Source organism: Primulina huaijiensis, chromosome 7 (assembly GCF_012295235.1).
Source record: "Primulina huaijiensis isolate GDHJ02 chromosome 7, ASM1229523v2, whole genome shotgun sequence".
In the NCBI taxonomy this organism is placed as follows: Eukaryota; Viridiplantae; Streptophyta; class Magnoliopsida; order Lamiales; family Gesneriaceae; genus Primulina; species Primulina huaijiensis.
Genome location: NC_133312.1, coordinates 22,005,597 through 22,024,542, shown reverse-complemented (window position 1 = coordinate 22,024,542; position 18,946 = coordinate 22,005,597). Strand labels below are relative to the sequence as shown.

Here is an 18,946-nt window from a genome sequence, read left to right as displayed (position 1 = left end):
ATTCGATTCCAACTTTACATAAAAATAAAGAGACAGAATGATTTAATTCCAAAGTATGTAATTGTTTTGGCACTGAAAATTGAGTTCAAGGACAAATTCCCAATTTTTATTCTATAAAATTTGATTGTTCTATGGTCCAATTAACTGGCAAGAAAACGCAAAGGGGTTGAAGTAAATCAACAGTCACATGTTTATTATCATATTTGTTCATGTAATATTTTTTCTTTATTATTTTATTTTTTTTGTACCGAAAATTTTCAACCACCTCTTTTTTTTTTTTATCTCTATATTTTCAACCAAAAATAATGCTATTTGAGTTATATATACTTTTTATTTTATATTAATATACAAATGAAGCTTTCATTTGTTAAAAACCGATACAAGCAACACGATATATATAGGGGTGGTATATCGTATCGTATTGTATCGAAAATCCTATATCGTATACCGTATAAAAATTACGATATAAGAAAATTCATACCGATTTTCGGTATACCGAAAATTTCGGTACATATAACTAGCATACCGATTATACCGAAATTATATGGTATACCGAGATTTCGGTACGGTATTGATATATACCGTTTTATAACGAAAAAAACCTTACATTTTAAAAAAATTTAAATTTATTGTTTTAAAATATTATATATTTTAAATTTTTATATATTTTTTCGGTATTTCGGTGTATACCGAAATTTTCAAATTACATATCGTTACCGTACCGAAAAATTCGTTATTGTTATCGTACCGTACCGAAATCTTCGGTATACCGAAAATTCGAAAAATTCGACATTTTTTCAATACGGTAATCTCGGTATATCGAAAATTCGGATAAAACTTCAAAAAAAATAAAATTCTATACAAACACACAAAAGTTGATTGAGATTTAGTGTGAATAATGATTATATGTGTGTGTGAAGTTGGAAATAAAGAAAAGGGACACACCAATGAGAGCAAATCCCTCAATTGATGGAAAGCAAAAAGTCCATGAAAAATGGAAAGACACAATAAAAGACAAACCCCCACTAACCAATACGCACGCCCAAGTTTAAAGATAATGTAACTAAAAAAATATACATATATGGAAAGAATAATATACAAAAGTAACAATAAGTAATTAATAAAAAAAGCTAAACTTATTATTTGGTTTATCTTGACTCCGATATATTGTTTCTTTCTTAGAGCACAATTCAACCTAGCTAACAAAACTATGATGACACCGTCTCATAACTCAATATCGTTTCACAGATATACACCCGTGAAAAGATCTCAACCAACTCCAATTCAACCATGCCACGTGTTGATAAGCTCATACAAAAATTATTACTTTGAAAATTTAGAAAAAGGTTACAAAAAAAATTGATAAAATATATTTAAAGTAATAATAAATACATAGAATGAAATTCTCTTATCATATTGAGGTAAAACTGAAAAAAAAAATATGTTTTTACATCTCAAATCAAAAGTAGTTATCCTGATATGCTAATTGATACGTATTATTATTATTATTATTATTATTATTATTATTATTATTTAAGCTACTCTAGCTATGCTTGAAAATCTTGATTATTATATATTTTTAGCGATAAATATAATTTTAAATGCGGTGGCAGAGATTCGATCGAGATGGCTATGGAAGAATGAATGCCCGACTAACCAATCGAAGTGGCAAGATAAGAACCACAACTAATAAAAGCCATCCATCATTTTCCGATTCATGAAAATTAAGGACACGTTCTATCTTAGCTAAGTAATGATCGAACGAATTAGTTCGGTTCAAAGAATTTAGCATACCCCGTCAAATATGAACTGAAATCATGACAATTCATGCTCTTTATTAAAATTGTCCTTCTTTAATAAATAGATATTCCTTATTTACTCTGGTATATTCGCTTTAATTATCGTATGCTAGCTAGTAACCTTTGGCACTCGTTATGTGTTTGTATAATTAATTTAGTTTATATTTAAATTATGGTCATACAATAATTTTAAAAAAATATTGATTGACTAAAATGGAATTTTGTAAAAATGAATTAAAAAAAAAAAGAAAAAAGGGAGTCGTTCAGTAAAATGAACCAGGTAGGAGATGAACCAATGACTTAGAAGTTTGATATTTTATTAAAAGGCAAAAACTTATATGAGACGGTCTCACGGGTCGTATTTTGTGAGACGGATATCTTATTTGGGTCATCCATGAAAAAATATTACTTTTTATGTTAAGAGTATTACTTTTTATTATGAATATCGGTAGGGTTGACCCGTCTCACATATAAAGATTCGTGAGACTGTGTCACAAGAGACCTACTTTTATTAATATATTGGAATAAAGATAATTTAAGAATATTAAAAAAAGCCTGAACAATACTATTCACCCGTCTCTTTATTAATTATTAATAATGATATAGACAGTTCAGATACATGCATGCATGTAGACAAGATCAGATTAGAAAGAAAAAATTCCAAGGCCAAAATGTCTATCCAAGAAAAGTTCTTTCTGATATTTTGACTAGAAGAATTTAGAAGCCAAGCAAGCAAGTTTGTTAAAGAACCATAGAAATTAAAATAATACGCCACAAGATAATGTATTCGCGGGTGAATACACATATATTATTATAATATATATCAACTCTAATAATATTATCCACATCCACAACAACAAAAAAGGACAAAGAATTATGTCTAATATTATCCTCAACAAAAAAGGACAAAGAATTATGGTATCAAACAATTGCTGCGGGGTCAACATACTAGGTTGGAAATAGCAATATTGAATATATATAAGTTAAAAATACTTTCTTAAAAAAATCAGATCAAAAGCAATCCGAGGAATATCCCTAGCTGCCAATATATATACACACAAAAAATTATGTATTTGGTCGTGTAACTTTTTTTTTTTTTTCGATTTTAGTCCTTCTCACCAAAGTGTTATAAACATGCAAATTAATCGAAAATAAAGTAGAAAATATGTAAATTACGAGACTAAAATGATAATTTCGTTAATCGGATAAAGATGACAACTCATACACACATTCTCTAACAAAATAATAAAAATAACCCCATCCTTTTATGTCTAAATTTGATTGGGAATTTCATATAAGTATTGTATCAAACATTGCCCATTCCCTAAAACAAAATTCTTTGATTTCAAAGTTGATTAATTTGACCCAATCCCACCAAAGAAAGCATGGCTTGCATAGGTATCCGGTCATCCATTACGTAAACATATATGCTAGGAATATGTTCATAGGGAAAAGAAAAAAAAACAACCTATGACGTAATAATGCATAACAAGACAAAAAAAATCATTATAAAATACCTTGCCCTCTCCTTGTAAACATTTCAAGCTCTTCCCTAGTCTTAATATTCTTCTTATCTCCAATACCCACTTCAATTCCCTCCATCCAACCAAAAAAACCCGTTAAAAAAAAAAAGAAATAAGTTGTTTTGGAACTGTATACTTTGTCATTTTTTGCGGGTTTTTCGCTTTTTACCAATTCATTTGCACAAAAAAAAGAAAGAAAGAAAGAAAGAAAATGGTAGGAAGAAATTGCAAAGAGCTTCCTCCTGGATTTAGATTTCATCCCACTGACGAAGAGTTAATTATGTGTTATCTTCGAAACCAGGCTACATCGAGGCCATGCCCTATTTCCAATATTATTCCTGAAGTCGATATCTACAAATTTGATCCTTGGGAACTACCTGGTTAGTATGTATATATATAAAGTATTGATATGGTGAACACTCGTTATGACCATCTATTTAAGTACTGATTGAAATGACATCCACATATTAGATGTACAAGACGCTACCTCACCGTGCTCATATATTTTATTGGTTAGAATTAGAATAAATATTTTCCTATATTGGTATTACATCATGTATATGGGGCCGTTGAGACTAAGAAATTAAATGAGTTCATTTGAGCTTTCCCAACATTATAAAATAAAATATAAAAAATGGTTTATATTGCATCAAATATATGGTATGTAACATGTCTGCTGCCTTCTCCAATGTAGAGAAAGCCGAAGTTGGAGAGAATGAATGGTACTTCTTCACCCCGCTAGATAGGAAGTACCCGAATGGTGTGCGCCCGAATCGAGCTGCGGTTTCGGGGTACTGGAAAGCCACAGGCACAGATAAAGCCATATACAGTGGATCAAGTTATGTTGGGATCAAGAAAGCCCTTGTATTTTACAAGGGTAAGCCACCCAAGGGTATGAAGACTGATTGGATCATGCATGAATATCGATTGATCGACTCGAAATCGATTCCCAACAAACAAAATGGATCTATGAGGGTAACAACTTCTTTTACTACTTAAATTTGTCAATTAGATCATCCCACAAACTTATAAAAATAATATTTTATTTTATTTCATTTGATCAGAGGATTGATTCTAAATTTCTGATCTTATTTATAACTATTTTTTTATTATTTTTAATGTTTCAGTTGGATGATTGGGTGCTATGTAGGATCTACAAGAAGAAGAACTTGGGAAAACCCGATGATCAAAGGGTTGAGAACACATTCACTCAAATCCCATGTACCAATGAGCCCCAAGTACCCCAAAAATTAATTCCCAGAAATTTTTCGCTAAGCGATCACTTATGGGAGTTCGATTATATAAATTCAATCTCCCAACTTATGCATGAAAACTCGTACATTTTACCCTTCAATGTTCAAGAAACAACTAGCAACGTCAACAATGTGAATGTTCCGCGCGACGCCGAGAATCAAATAACACAAGTGCAACATCCATTCACCAGTAGTGCAACGAATTTTCAAGGGAATCAGCAGCCAATTTTTGTGAATCCAATGTACGAATTCCATTAATCAGGAGATAAGCCCGAAATTGTGAAATTTGAAGGGTTTCAAGACAGAATGTTTTACTAGATAGGTCAGTTGTAGAAATTTCATTTTTTTAAATATATAGTATGTCCAGGATATTTTGTGAAATATTAAATTTAATATTTCTTGTTTTTGCATGATAAATTAAAGACAAAGTTCTTTTTGTGCCCAATATAGCATATAGTCGTGTTATATTATACTTAATTATACGAGTGACATAATTTAAAACCGAGAAATAAATACTGGAAATTAAATATTTCAGGAAAAATTTGGAGGCAATAATTCACATTAAATTAATTGCATTTTAAAAAATTATCCTGATATTGTAATAGAATAATACTTTATATTAAACAAACGCCATGCGATCGTGATATATATTAAAGCCAACTAGCGCCGCCATTTATATAAAAAATTGCCATTTCTTGGTAATAATTAGACGTAATTGGTGGCTGCTTTGTCTTGGATTAGCATTCATACTAACTCCTAAAAAGGATATTCTGGTTGGAGAAGTCAGCAAATTATATTATTTTATTTGATCGAAGAGATAACAATAATGGACAATCATGCATTCAGACACACAGTCTCGTTAAAATTATGATGTCATTAATGCTCGAAAATTGGTTGAAACTATATATAATGAGCAATGACCCAATCTAATTATTCAATTTATTAGTGAAGTCAACTTGATTATAAAGGCTCAAACACGTTACAAACTTCAAAAAAAATCTATAAATAGAGGATGCTTCTCATTATTCAACACTTTCATTTTTTAATGCTAAAACTCTTTAGCCTCTGACGTTTATTTGTGACGCGGATGATAACTCACAAAATTTTCTTTCCACCAGCTACTTGGACCCGCTTAATAACTAGCTGGACTACCGGTCTACGATTTCTTGGATCCGTTTACGAGCATATAGAGTAGTCCAGATAATCATAATTTTTGGCTACATCGATGTACATATAGAAAAATTACAAATATTAACCGGCTACTGATTGGACATGAAATATTATATATATGAGATTAAATATGTTTTGACATTATGTCAATGCGGCGGAAAATGAATAAAATCGAGAAAAAAATGATATATTAAGACCAAACTTTGACGATTTTAATGAATAAAAGGCAAAATAGACTCACTTAAAATCTTAATTACTCCGTTCTTTTTTTTCTTGTTGAAGCTAATTACTCCGTTCTTAAATATGCAAATTTTAAGTTATACTTTATGCTTTCCATGTTATTTAATTAGGTATATATATACTATTTATATATAGTTTATTGAGAATGAGCACTGATTTTTATACTAACTAATTTTCATTTCATTGTATATTTTAAAATTTTATATAATATATATCCTTATTTTATATAATCTATAGTATTTATAATATATATACTATATTATTAAATTTGTTTAATAAAAATATCCCAAGATTGAATTATCACCGTGTCACTCTCATTCAAAATTATTTTAAAACTCCATAAATTTTTATAAAATCTATATAATTTTTAAATTTTAATATAGCCTTTAAATTTTTATATAAAACTACTTAAACTCAAAAAATAAAAAATACTATGCACACATCGTATGTCGATTGATACTAGTATAAATAAAGTATTATATTAATTTATTCTAAATATATATTATGGTTATACTTTTGGTTTTTGTTAGATGTTTTAATACTAATATAATTTTTATTTGTTTAAAAAATTTATGATTTTATCATTAAAAAGAGTATAATAATATGCGAATGGGTCCCAAAAGTAGTGAACAAGCTGATTAACTACTACAGAATACACGATTGTTTGGCCAAGTCAAAAACATAAGTCGTGCCAGTGCCGACACGACTTTTACTTTAATGCAGATCCACCTAATGTAGACCACGTGTTTTGGAACTTTAATAATATTCACTTAACAAGATAATTATGATATTAAATTTTTTTTTTCTGGTATTCATATTTTTTGTGTACTCGTATAATTGAAATAATTATTTGAACATAATAATTTTTTATTTTCAAATTAATGAATTTTTCTATATTTTTATTAGGAAATATAGTCATCTAAAAATTTAGAAATATAGATATGGATTAAAAAATATTTTTAATAATTTAAAAGATTTTTAAAAGTGGATAAGATATATTAGTTATAGATAGGTTATAAATTTATTAAAACAAATTTTTATGAAATTTTTATGTTAAATAATAATTGTGTATCTGGGAGTTTTTTTATTTATTTATTTACAAATGTTACACCGTGGCACCAATAGCTGCTCTAAGGTCATCATATTTTATAAAATGCAACAAAATTAGTTAAGTTAGTCATGTCAAAGTTAATAAATAATATAGTATAAATATTAATTTCATGAGACGGATTNTTAATAATATAGTATAAATATTAATTTCATGATACGGATCGAACTGATACATATCTAGACAAAAAAATAATATTTTAACATAAAAATATTATTTTTAATGGGTCAGGTCGGGTAGTAGATTCGGCTTACAAAATTGACTCATGATACTATCTCATACGAGTTTTTGTGATATATATACTAGTATTTGAACACACACAATGTTTGTGCAATATAAAAATTATTATTATATATAGAAAAAATTAATTTAAATGTAATTTAAAAAATAATTTCATATCTTATATCTTTAATAATAGGATTGAAAGAAAGTAAAATTAATAAAATGATACAATGAAGGTTAAATACATAAATTTAGTTGAATAGGACTTTTGTGAGACGATCTCACGAATTTTTATATGTGAGACTGATCAACTGTACCATTTTAAAACCAATAGTTTCTTAAAACCATATGTGTTTTTAAAGCACAAATAAAAAGTCTCATTTTTATTTCACTGTCAGAGTATTTATGATGTGATTAAATTTTGCCTGTAATGATATACAACACATCTGTGTAGCATAAATGACTTAAATTTGAAAACATACATGAACAAAATCATTAAAAAAAAATGATCAAAATTATAAATTTTTTTCTAAAATTTTAGTTCGTTCGTACTCGAGAGATACTATATATATATATATTAAACAAACATATAAAAAAAAAAAGGAGTGGAGCATTTTGTGACGTTTAAATACTACATTTAATAGGTCAGGCAAATTCCAGGTTCCATGACTAGAAGTAGCTAGAAACACAACAATACTGGCTTTAAAACTTGAGCAGATGTATACATAATTACTGTTCAAAATCCACTGCGGCGCATGGATAGCATTGCGCCAGATAATGTGATCAACAAAACCAGGATAAGAACTGCAGCAAATGATCCAATTAAAGATCCAGTAATGCGCTCGCAGAAGTTCTGGTACTGTTGGCAAATTGCAGACCAATTTGCGGAAGCATTGCCTTTATGTGCTAAATACACTATAGCTGCTGCTGCTGAGGCTCCAGCAGCAAGCACACCTTGCATTATCTGCAGGACATATAAGAACAAAGAAAATCACTTAAAATAAAGAGTGAATAAAGTTCAATTATATATCATGCGAATTGAAATGCAATTGTAAATCAGGGTTTATTTTGAAATTTAAAACAGTTTCTTATTTAGTTCGATCGTGCATGCACGTCCCTTGAATTCGTTGGACTTTATATTAATTGTGTCAAGCTTTATTTTTCAAGAAAAATTGAGAGAATAGTCAAATTTGTCTAAGTTGGCTTATTTTTTGTTTTGTTCGTTAAGTTTTTTTCTTTAAGTTCTATTTCTTTTGAGTGTTCACATGATATCAAACATCACTAACACGACGTTTAGTAATTGAAATATGTCAAAAAAACAAAAGTTAACTCACAAAACCACCAAATTTTGACTAGTTAAATAATCAAAATAAAAATCACACCAACTAATTACATGACGATTTTAGAAATTTTCCCAAAAAGATGATATCAAGGCTTACTCTTGAGCTATATTAGAAGTTATAATAGTTTTGACAGAAGCACAACTTACGGAGTCCAAGAAGATCAGCAATGCTCTACTCTTTGCTGCTTTGATCCTTATAACATGATAGATCGACATTGGGAGAGTGAGAGCAAGGTATCCACATACGACTGCATTCACTATCACGAAAACCCTTTCGCCACAGAACATGAGATAAAAATTTTAAAAACAATATATATCATTTCATATAAAAAAAAAAAAAACATAACAGAAGTCATGTTAAATTTTACTACAAACCTAAATGCCGAAATATCATCATACTGTGCTTGGAACAACACGGTCTGTGTCGAAAATGGGAGTGTTTCATTCGTCGTTCCCATTGCCACGGCACTTCCTAACGTCCCGACAATTGCAACCATTCTTAAAACAAGATCAAGAATGGAAATCCCTCTTATCATCCCTTTTTCCTTTGGTGCTTCACTGGGTTCAATCGGCCCTTCTTCTTTCATTTTCGATTATTATAATTTTTTTCCTTTGTTTTTGGCAATATGAATAGAGTCCAGGCCAGGTAGTTGATATTCTAAAGATATGATCAAGCAAAACCTTGGATTTATACAAGGACTTGATCAAACCTGAACAAATTTGCATGCCAAAGCAAAGTTTGGATCTTCCCAATTGTAACCTCTACCAATGGGTGTTTAGAAGAGTGGATGTTAGGTTTTGCCGGCTTGTTCTTATATACTTTTGCATACTTCAGCAATCCCAGTACCGATTATTTTATGAAAGAAATAACATGATTTTCCTCTACATGATAAAGTATGAGTGAATTCTCTAATACTAATCCTACCTGCTCTACTATCTATTTGTAGTTATTAAGAAGGTGAATTCCATGCATGTTTTGTTGCTGATTCTTGGGACAAAAATTATATAAAGAAATAGTAGAATAAATATGAGCAACAAGGATCTATACGAGTTACGCCAACAAATTGAATCAATGGGTTTTTGAATAAGCTCGAATATCATTTGATTTGTAAATAAAATTATAGAAATTAAAGCTCAAAAATATTTTATTCGATAAAACTTGAATAAATTATTAGATTTCGTATTCGACTTCAAAATCTAACTCACACTCGATAATATTCAGCCTTAATGTTGAAAACATCGTGAATAGCATTCAATTTGATTTGGATCGTTTACACTTCCTATCTTCATATATCGGAAAACATTAAAAAAATTGTCATTATGATGAGAGCTTATTAAAGAAAATAGTGAACTTAAATCACGATCAGATAAACTTCCCTTGATTAATTTAATTGCATGATATGTTGTTATTCAAAAAATTGGGACAAAATCTAACAAGACCACCTTATTTATTTCATAATTGCGTATATTTCTAAAATTTTATATAGTGTAAAATGTAATTTTTTTCCGATTCTTACTTTGATTCACGTAAAACAAATATAAAAAATTCTCTCTAGACTTAACTGCTGTAAAACTACTGCGTTACTCGTATATATTGTAATGCACATTTACATGCAAGAAAGTCGAAAAACTTGCAAGATTTAAACATAAATCTCGTCGCTCAAACACGAGTTTTCCCATTTTTGAAGTTGTCTAATGGACAATAAATTATTTCAATAAAAATCATTGATATAAAATCCAAAACTTTTCTTAAACTTTTATTTGCGGATGATTTAGGTTAGAACACACATACATATCTATATATATATTGTTTGAAAATTAATTCGAATTCAGCATATGAATTCAAGGGTACTGAAGGGAAAATGGAACCTGTCCGTCTCTTTTCCTACCAAGATATTATTAATAGGCTCAAAGTTCCTCGCAAGCAGATTGACAGCCATCGGTAGATTTCGATCACTACAGCGATCTAACATCCGAATATGACATTGAAACGCAGCCAAAGACGACTGGCCGGCGATAACATATAAAAAAAGCCTGAAACAAGACATGATTCAAAGATTTCACCGGCAAGGCATTCTTGGCTGCGCAACCAAAACATCGTGCTTGGATTAATTCCATAAAGTTATGCTTGGATTAGTTCCATAATTTTAAATTTTTTTATTTTATTTTTTGGATTGACGAAATTCAAGGTTATGCTTGGATTGTGGGATTTGAGGCCTTATATATGCATGATTTCAAATCTATTTAATTGCTTAAATGAATTTATGTTGGGCGAATTTCAAAACCAATCATTTGTTAATTTATATAAATGTAATGATAATTATGATGAATTTGAAATACACCAACGATGAATGTCATTCTAATTCAATCTCTAAATCCCTCCATCCAATGGCAGCATGAGTGAATTTCAAATCCACTTTATATATGGTTTATCCGATGGCAATCCAAGTTCATTTTAAATACACTCTATATAAAGTTCTAATTTCCAATGATAAATATGATTGATTGCAAATATATTTAATATGAGTATCATCTGAAATACATTCATCGAATTATTGTATGATCAAATCTCTTCATGCAAATCAAATCTATCAATTCAAGCACAACGTAAGTTTCTAAATATAAATAATAAAAAATCTAATTTTATAATACATAACACCAATGCGATGTTGACATGTCACAGAAATGGGTTTGCCATGGAAAATGACTAATATTGCTAAAAAAATTTGAAAGATATATGAAAAAAACAGAAATTTAAGAACATAAATGACCCGAAAAAAAATATAAGACTAAATTATAATTTTTTCAATAAAAATATCTTATGGACTTTGTTTCAAAGTAGTTAGAGAATTTACGGATTCATCAACCAATTAGCAAAATATTGGTTTTCACCAATTAGTTGTGCCTTATTTCCCTCAACAAAGCGATGACTACAATATTATATTAAAAAAGCAGGGATAATTAAATTTTTTTGTCATGTAATTGTCCTTTTTTCCTTAATGGTGATTTTTCATTTTAGTCATGTACTTACATGTTTTTTCATTTTTGATCATGTTAACAGTTAATCTGCATTTCTAGTCTTGTAAATTATTTTTTTTTCATTTTTGGTCTTTTCTTGGCGAACGTGGATGCTGACGTGGATTTTTGAAAGAAAAATTTGATTATGTGTTGTCTTTTTTTAGAATATTATTTAGAAGAAAAGACGATGGATACTTGTTAAAAAAAGACCAGAGATTGAGAAAAATACAAGTTACATGACTTCTTAACATGAACAAAAATGAGTAAATATAAATCACATGACTAAAAATGCAAATTCACTTTTAACATGACCGAAAATGAAAAAATAAGTAGGAATATGTATACACTATAATTATGCATATCATAATGGATTTCAAACTCCAATATTCTAAAATTTTGAATTCATTGTGATTAATATACTAGTAGTATAATAAGTAGGAATATGTATTTGAATTTTCTTTTGTATAGATTATCTGAACAATCAAAATATATTTAAATTCATGAATTTCAAATTCTTCCATCCAAACACAATCTCGGGATGCATTTGGATTTATGTATTTAAAGCTAAGGATTTCAAATCCATAATTACAAATCCATTGGTTTTTTGGTCAAATCTATTTGGTAATGAATTTCAAATAACAAATAGTTATTTTTTGAGTCATTATTGTTGATCTCAAATTTATTTCATCATGAAGTAATTTCAGATCTTTCTTCCAAATACTTATTCTTATTGAAACTCTTCAATCCAAACATAAACTTTAGTTGCATTTGGATTTATGGATTTCAAATCCATGAATTTAAAATATATTCAAATGTATTTTTTTAGTTTTAGAAAAATAACATCATATACTTCAAATTTATTCATTGCTTCATGTTTGTATATAATGTCCCATGTTATTTATAACGGATTTCAAGTTCATCCAATTATAATAGATGCATTTTGAAATTCATCCTACCTTGTCGTCTAACTAATGTGCATTATTGATTTAATATCTCATATATTGTTTCATTGTTAATCATAAAATTATAATCCAAATTCACTTATTTTATCTCACAAATAGACGTTTTGCAACAAAGAGAAGAAGTGAAAAATCAAATGGGTAATGCCTTACGTAGATGAAGTTGCTAAACAAGAAAACAAACTTTTCAGTAGATTTATATTCAAGCAAGATGTTAAAACACCAAGGCAATGAAGGGAAAAAGAAACAAAGCAGCTTGATGTAAATAACAAAAAATTAAAGAATATGTAGTGCACAAATTTGTTTAATATATGGATAGTACTGCATGCATTCTATTTTTAACTGTGAGCTAGACCATTCATTGAAGCTATTGGTCAATGTTTGGTGATATTTCTTTTTTTTTTTTTTTCAATGTGAAACAGTCTCACAGATTTTTATTAGTGAGACGAATTAACTTTACCTATATTTACAATAAAAAGTAATATTTTGGACATAAAAAGTAATATTTTTCATGAGTCACTTAAATACCAATAAAAACTCTATCGTTGCAGTCAGATCGGAATGATATGAACGAACCATCCACGACAAATGTCATGAAGTAAAACTTTATAGTGAATGGTTTATAAGTTGTTTAATTTTACACAAATAGAAAGAGATTGACTTGTTTTGGCAGTGTGTTAATTCTAATTCTAATCGACCTAATGAAGCAATATCCATGTGATTCAGTTCAGTTGATGCTGTAACGTCAAAAGTCAAAACCCGGACAACCAAAGAGAATCTTTACTATGTAATCGTAAATGCATGGTCGAAGCAGAAAGGTGAATAAACAAATATTTGGCGACATTATGTTTAAAATAAAGATTAATCAGTGTCTCCAATTCATCCAAATTATATAAACAAAAGACAATATCCAACTAATCAGTTTCATCTAACGGCTATACGGGCAGCCTCTAAAGGAGAAATAAAGGGTATTTTTGCACGTTTGTTCGTGTCGTTTTCATCTTAATGCTGCAGTTCATCGAAAGGGCCGATACGCTGGCTTCAAATATCACGCACCATAGCTGTTTAGTGTCGCAGAGAACAGATACAAAACATACAAGTGTTGCCGAGAACATATACAAAAACGTGTCACATTCCCACTCATGACTGAAAATTTCAGTTGAGATGAAGCAATCCATATCACATTGAACATGGGATTAACTGAACAATGAAGCCAGTGAGAAGGACCAGGAAGTTGATAAAAATCTTTTGGAGAGTATAGTTTTATCACATGATTCGATAAAACATATTGAATTTTCTTTTCTAACGAGTTGGCAGCTTGCATGCATGTTTAGTATGGTTTGATAGGGTTCAAATCATTTCAAAAAATGTGCAATAGCAAGAAGCCAAAAAGTCCTAAAACCCCAAAAAACGAAAAGGAATAGTGCTCTGACTGAATAGGATGTCAAGAAAGAAACCGCAGATTAAGAATAAAAAAGGTACCCGGAAACTACAAGTACAAGAAGTAAAACCATCATAAGCAATGAAAGAGGTACGAATTCCAAAGGGCTGAAAATTTTACCTCGCACCACCAGACATGACTGACCGGCTGAATTAGTGGTATCCACAACCACTCCCACTAGCCTGCTGAATGAAGAACTTGGATCAGCCCGAAAAAGAAGGAAAATGTAGCATAATAAAACAACTTAAATGCTAGAATATAAATACTTTATGCAATAATTTCAGTTCAACGATGGAAATACTAGTCCATCAGGCATCAAAATGGCAAATATCCTTAATCAGAAAGTTTGCTGCCCCTGGTAATGTTGTCGAAATTTGTTGAGTTCGAAGTAGAAACTACCTGTGAATCATCATAGCTCCCATAACTGTCAGCCGAAGGCAAGGTTTTCGAGTTGTACCCTCCGGAGTAGTTTGAATATCCTGGATCACGCATTCTATTATCACGCTTATGATAATTTGCACCTTCAAATTCCCCAACTGATGGTGGAAGGTGAAGAGCAGGTCGTGATAATACTGATGAACTTCCTCCATTCTCAAACAAGTTAGCTCTCAATCGCTGCATCACTTGACATAATGCACTTCTAGCAGCATTCAGGTCTCCTGTTATCTGCTTGGATTTATAATATATAATTAACGCTGTACATTTTTTTTAAAAAGTAATGTTGATTTTTGTTTCTCGCATAAAAAAGTATGCTAATGGTGTCACCAACTTTTATAAGATCTATCTATATGCTTAGGCACAAAATATACGAAGAAAGAGAGCAGTGGCAAAACCATAGGGGGATGGCAGTGCCGTCGTGATTCCCCTTTTCCTCTCCTACTGGAATTTTCAAATGGGTTCATATAATTTTAAATATTATATAGGCAAAAATTGTTTCGAAGAGACTGGTACATAGATACACAACAATTAAACATCATATGTCGATATGCACAAGCACAAATTCATTTACCTGCACCATCTCATCATCTTCCGATGCAACTGTCGGAACATTTTCATCCGAAAAAATGCGAATGTTTGCTCTGGTGGTATTTCTCATGTCTTTAATGATAGCCCCGCCTTTACCAATGATACATCCAATTCTGGAGGCTGGTACAAGTAAACGAGTCGAAATCACAAGATCACCTGAATCTTTTTCTATTTTCTCACTGCACCGTTGTTGCAACAGCATTATTGCATCAATGGTTCGAGATGGACCTTCAAACATCTACAATAAATCACAACTGGATAAGCAAATGGATCACACCTCGGTTAACTACTCAAGTAAACTTGTATAAAGCATGCCCACCTCCTTCGCAGAAACGGATATAACACAATCATCTCCATCAGCACCAGCACTATTGACTACGATAAATGCTCCGGATTCCTGTCTAATTTGTTTAATAATAGCACCACCTTTCCCAATCACAGCCCCAAGATTTTCAGTTGGGCAAACTAAACGAAGTGAAAATTCCTTTGGGGCAGAAGACCAATCTGGTCCGTCAATTTTATGATTCATATAAGGACCCATTAATGAGGTCGCACCCACAAGTGGGCCACCAGTGTTTGAGTTATTAAATGCAATCCCATTTCTATAAATGCTAGGCGAACTCAACAGTGTTTGCTGTGATCGCGAGGGATTATCATGAAGCCGTGATGCTATTTGATAAAGAGAATTCATCACAACAGTGGTTTCCCCGGTTATCTGAGATTTTGAATGCGAGCAAATGATCTTCAGTTATACCCAAAATAATGTGAATCTAACATTAAAAGCATTGTTCAACTGAAAATATCAGCTCAAAGTACAATTAATAACATTGACATGGCATGGACCATATTCCATTTATCAACAAAAAAATTTAAATTTCTCATTAAAATACCCACCAATGACAAAACTAACCATTTCGAGTAATCAGAAATTAAAATTAGATGGTACTACTCAGTTTTGGAAAAGCAAGAACTAGAAAGCAAAGATACTAATGTTTGAATTCCGACAAACCATTAGTAAAAAATAAACTCTATCATTCCATATAACTCATAGGATATAGAGTTAGAGAAATGAACAAAACGTGTTTAGGAAACTTATTTAAAAAACATAAACAAAAGTTGTAAAAGTACCTGGATAAGCTCATCAGAACTCAAAGCACAAGGAGGTAAATGCTCGCTGCCCAAAATCCTAATCTGAGCATGAGTGTCATTACGTATGTTCTGGATTATTTGCCCCCCTTTGCCAATCACACAGCCGATCTGGTCCGATGGCACAAGCAAGCGGACCACAGCTTGGAGAGGTTCGTCGAATGTGCCATTGATGGGTAACTCCTCAGCCATCACCCTTTCATGCACCCTAAACAATGCATCTTGCGCAGGTGAAACAGCCTCATTGCCATAACTATTTGTTTCAATGCTAGTGCTATAAATGGTGACTACACGTTCCTCACATCCTGGAATTGTTTCACTAATTCGAATCCTAGCCTGAGTCTGGGATCTCAGTTGCTTAGCAATATCCCCACCAATTCCAATAATGCTTCCGATTTTTCGCAACGGGCACAAATAACGATAAACCGTATCATCAGGCCCAATGTGATTAGCTTCTTTTTCATCATTTCTAGGGATTCTTCTCCCTCCTTCATTTCCAGAGTAATCAGAGAGTATTTGAGACCGTTTTCCATAATCACTCCGCTGATCCATTCTATAAAAGGACTGAATACACCGGAAAACTGAATCAATTTCCCATCATACGAGGCGGCAATGAATCAAGAATCCAATTTAATAAAGATCCACATTTTATCCATCCACCAAACACGAACCACGACACACGATGAAGAAAAGTGATGATAAAACAAAATTCATAGTCTGGCCTGAGCAAACAAGATAAGGAACCATTTTTATTTTCACATTTCTTATACCAAAAAGTGCTAAAGTTTTCCACCAACGAGAAGAACCCATTAAAGTAAAAAAATGCTAATAAGCCAAAAAAACAAAATTCGATTCAACAATTCACGAAAATAGCAAAAAGATTGCACCTTTGTGAAAACAAGTAATCATTCCCAGATTTATTTCATATTTACCAATTCCCCAAAAAACTAAAGCATAATGGATGAAAACTTACAGTTCAGGCCGTTTAATTTCTTTCGGAGGCGCAAATGTATGGAACCCGTACTACGTTGTACTGTGTGTTCTGCGTCACCGCTTCGGAAATACCCCATTTTGCCAGAAATATTTTTGATAATATCTTCGGGTTTTTTTGTTGAAATTATCTTAAAATAGCTGGAAAATGTAATTTAATTTAAATTTTTAAGGGACAAAAAATATATATTAAAGAGTAGGCATTGGGAGATATTAAAATATCAAATCTAGTAATTCAAAAAAAAAAATATTCAAATCTAGAATATACATTTTGCTTATTCTTTTATTGATTTTTTCTAAAAAAATTAATTTCAAAAAATAAGAAGTTGTAGCTCAATTTCATTAATTTAAAAAATAAAAAAATAAGTAGATCGACATATATAAACAACTTCTTTTATTTTTTGAAAACTAAATCAACATATATTTAAATAAATAATAAAATTTAAAAAAATAAAAAGAGTACTTATTCAAAAATTTACGAAAATTCAAGAATTTTCGTATTCCAATTATTATTATTTTATTAAGCATNAAATATGTGTCCAAATTCAATAAAAAAAAACAATAATAATGAAAAAAAATTAAAAATAATAAAAAGGCCGCGTCAGCTGCCATGTTGGAAACTTGGATGCTGCAATTTTACAGCGGACTGATAGTGGCGTTTTGCCATAATTTTGTAAAATCTCACCATCTACTTTATTTTTGAAATTAATTTTTTTAAAAATAATTTTTTTTTTTTTAAAAAAAAACTTCTTTTACTCCTCCCTTACACTAATGTTTTGCAATTTGCACGAAATAAAATAATTATTTCCTCTAGAAGCATTTTAGAAAGAAAGTTATTAATGTTGACTTCATAAATTTATTGTTTTTATTCATTAATCTTTTACATTCCCAAAACATATCCAATAGTAGCAAATTATTGTAATAAAATATTAATGTTCAAACTATTTCATTTTATGCAACTTTTTTATTTAATCTATGAATTCTATGATAAAGTGGGAAAAAAAAAAGATGGAACAACTCAAGATTTATGAAACCTTTGCAATTAGATCTTGACAAAAACTTGATTGATGGTCTCACGGGTCGTATTTTGTGATACATATCTCTTATTTGGGTCATCCATGAAAAAATATTACTTTTTATGCTAAGAGTATTACTTTTTTATTGTGAATATCGGTAGAGTTGACCCGTCTCACAGATAAATATTCGTGAAACCGTCTCACAAGAAACCTACTCTTAGATCTTAGGCCTTGATTTCATAGGAAAGCACAATTTTGCACCAAATATAAAATAATTCTCCAAAATTTAACCCATCAACTCTAAAAGGAATATTCTTTATAATTGTCCTATTATTTTATTTATAATTGTTTCACAAATGACTTGATTATATATTAAATTTAGATTTTATTAAATTATATAATTAATTGATGTTCTTCAAAGATCAAATTCAGACCCTTTCTTCTCTTGGTTTGGTTATTTATGATTGTAAACTCATCGGACTTCGTTAATTGTAACTTTCTTTTTGTCCTTAGCCCAACGAATCAAGTAACTCATATCTTAACTAGAGAAACTTATTTTATGTCTGATAGAAGGGGTGGGTTGTGCCTCCTTTCCCTTTGATTTCTGATGAGTTGATACATTGGTTCGTCGAAGGTCAATTATTAATACTAACAATCATGCACACGTAACACACATGTGTTGTTTATATATAA

The 18,946-nt window shown here is 30.4% G+C and overlaps 3 protein-coding genes across 7 annotated transcripts; 1 reads left to right on the top strand and 2 right to left on the bottom strand.

Moving 5' to 3' along the window:
* The first annotated feature begins 3,355 nt into the window (after positions 1–3,355).
* LOC140981134 (NAC domain-containing protein 1-like) lies at positions 3,356–5,022 on the top strand. Its single transcript, XM_073447417.1, has 3 exons — positions 3,356–3,702; positions 4,017–4,297; positions 4,450–5,022. Exons 1-3 carry the CDS (start codon positions 3,534–3,536, stop codon positions 4,831–4,833), a joined length of 834 nt encoding a protein of 277 aa, XP_073303518.1. The 5' UTR covers positions 3,356–3,533; the 3' UTR covers positions 4,834–5,022.
* Positions 5,023–7,909: 2,887 nt separating this feature from the next.
* LOC140981622 (casparian strip membrane protein 1-like) lies at positions 7,910–9,700 on the bottom strand. The gene is made up of 3 exons (XM_073448047.1): positions 9,033–9,700; positions 8,805–8,928; positions 7,910–8,279 (listed from the first exon to the last, which is right to left on the bottom strand). The coding sequence occupies exons 1-3, from the start codon at positions 9,242–9,244 to the stop codon at positions 8,052–8,054; spliced, it is 564 nt and encodes a 187-aa protein (XP_073304148.1). The 5' UTR covers positions 9,245–9,700; the 3' UTR covers positions 7,910–8,051.
* A 3,696-nt stretch (positions 9,701–13,396) lies between these two features.
* LOC140980958 (KH domain-containing protein At4g18375-like) lies at positions 13,397–17,355 on the bottom strand. Of its 5 annotated transcripts, XM_073447102.1 has the most exons (7): positions 17,221–17,330; positions 16,230–16,828; positions 15,421–15,816; positions 15,085–15,339; positions 14,475–14,741; positions 14,196–14,257; positions 13,397–13,669 (listed from the first exon to the last, which is right to left on the bottom strand). In XM_073447102.1, the coding sequence occupies exons 1-6, from the start codon at positions 17,315–17,317 to the stop codon at positions 14,228–14,230; spliced, it is 1,644 nt and encodes a 547-aa protein (XP_073303203.1). In that variant the 5' UTR covers positions 17,318–17,330; the 3' UTR covers positions 13,397–13,669; positions 14,196–14,227. The 5 variants fall into 5 exon arrangements, with proteins under 5 accessions (XP_073303203.1, XP_073303202.1, XP_073303204.1 ...); XM_073447101.1 differs by having other exon boundaries at positions 13,397–14,257; XM_073447103.1 differs by lacking the exons at positions 13,397–13,669; positions 14,196–14,257 and having other exon boundaries at positions 14,266–14,741; positions 16,230–16,811; positions 17,221–17,355.
* Positions 17,356–18,946: the final 1,591 nt, after the last annotated feature.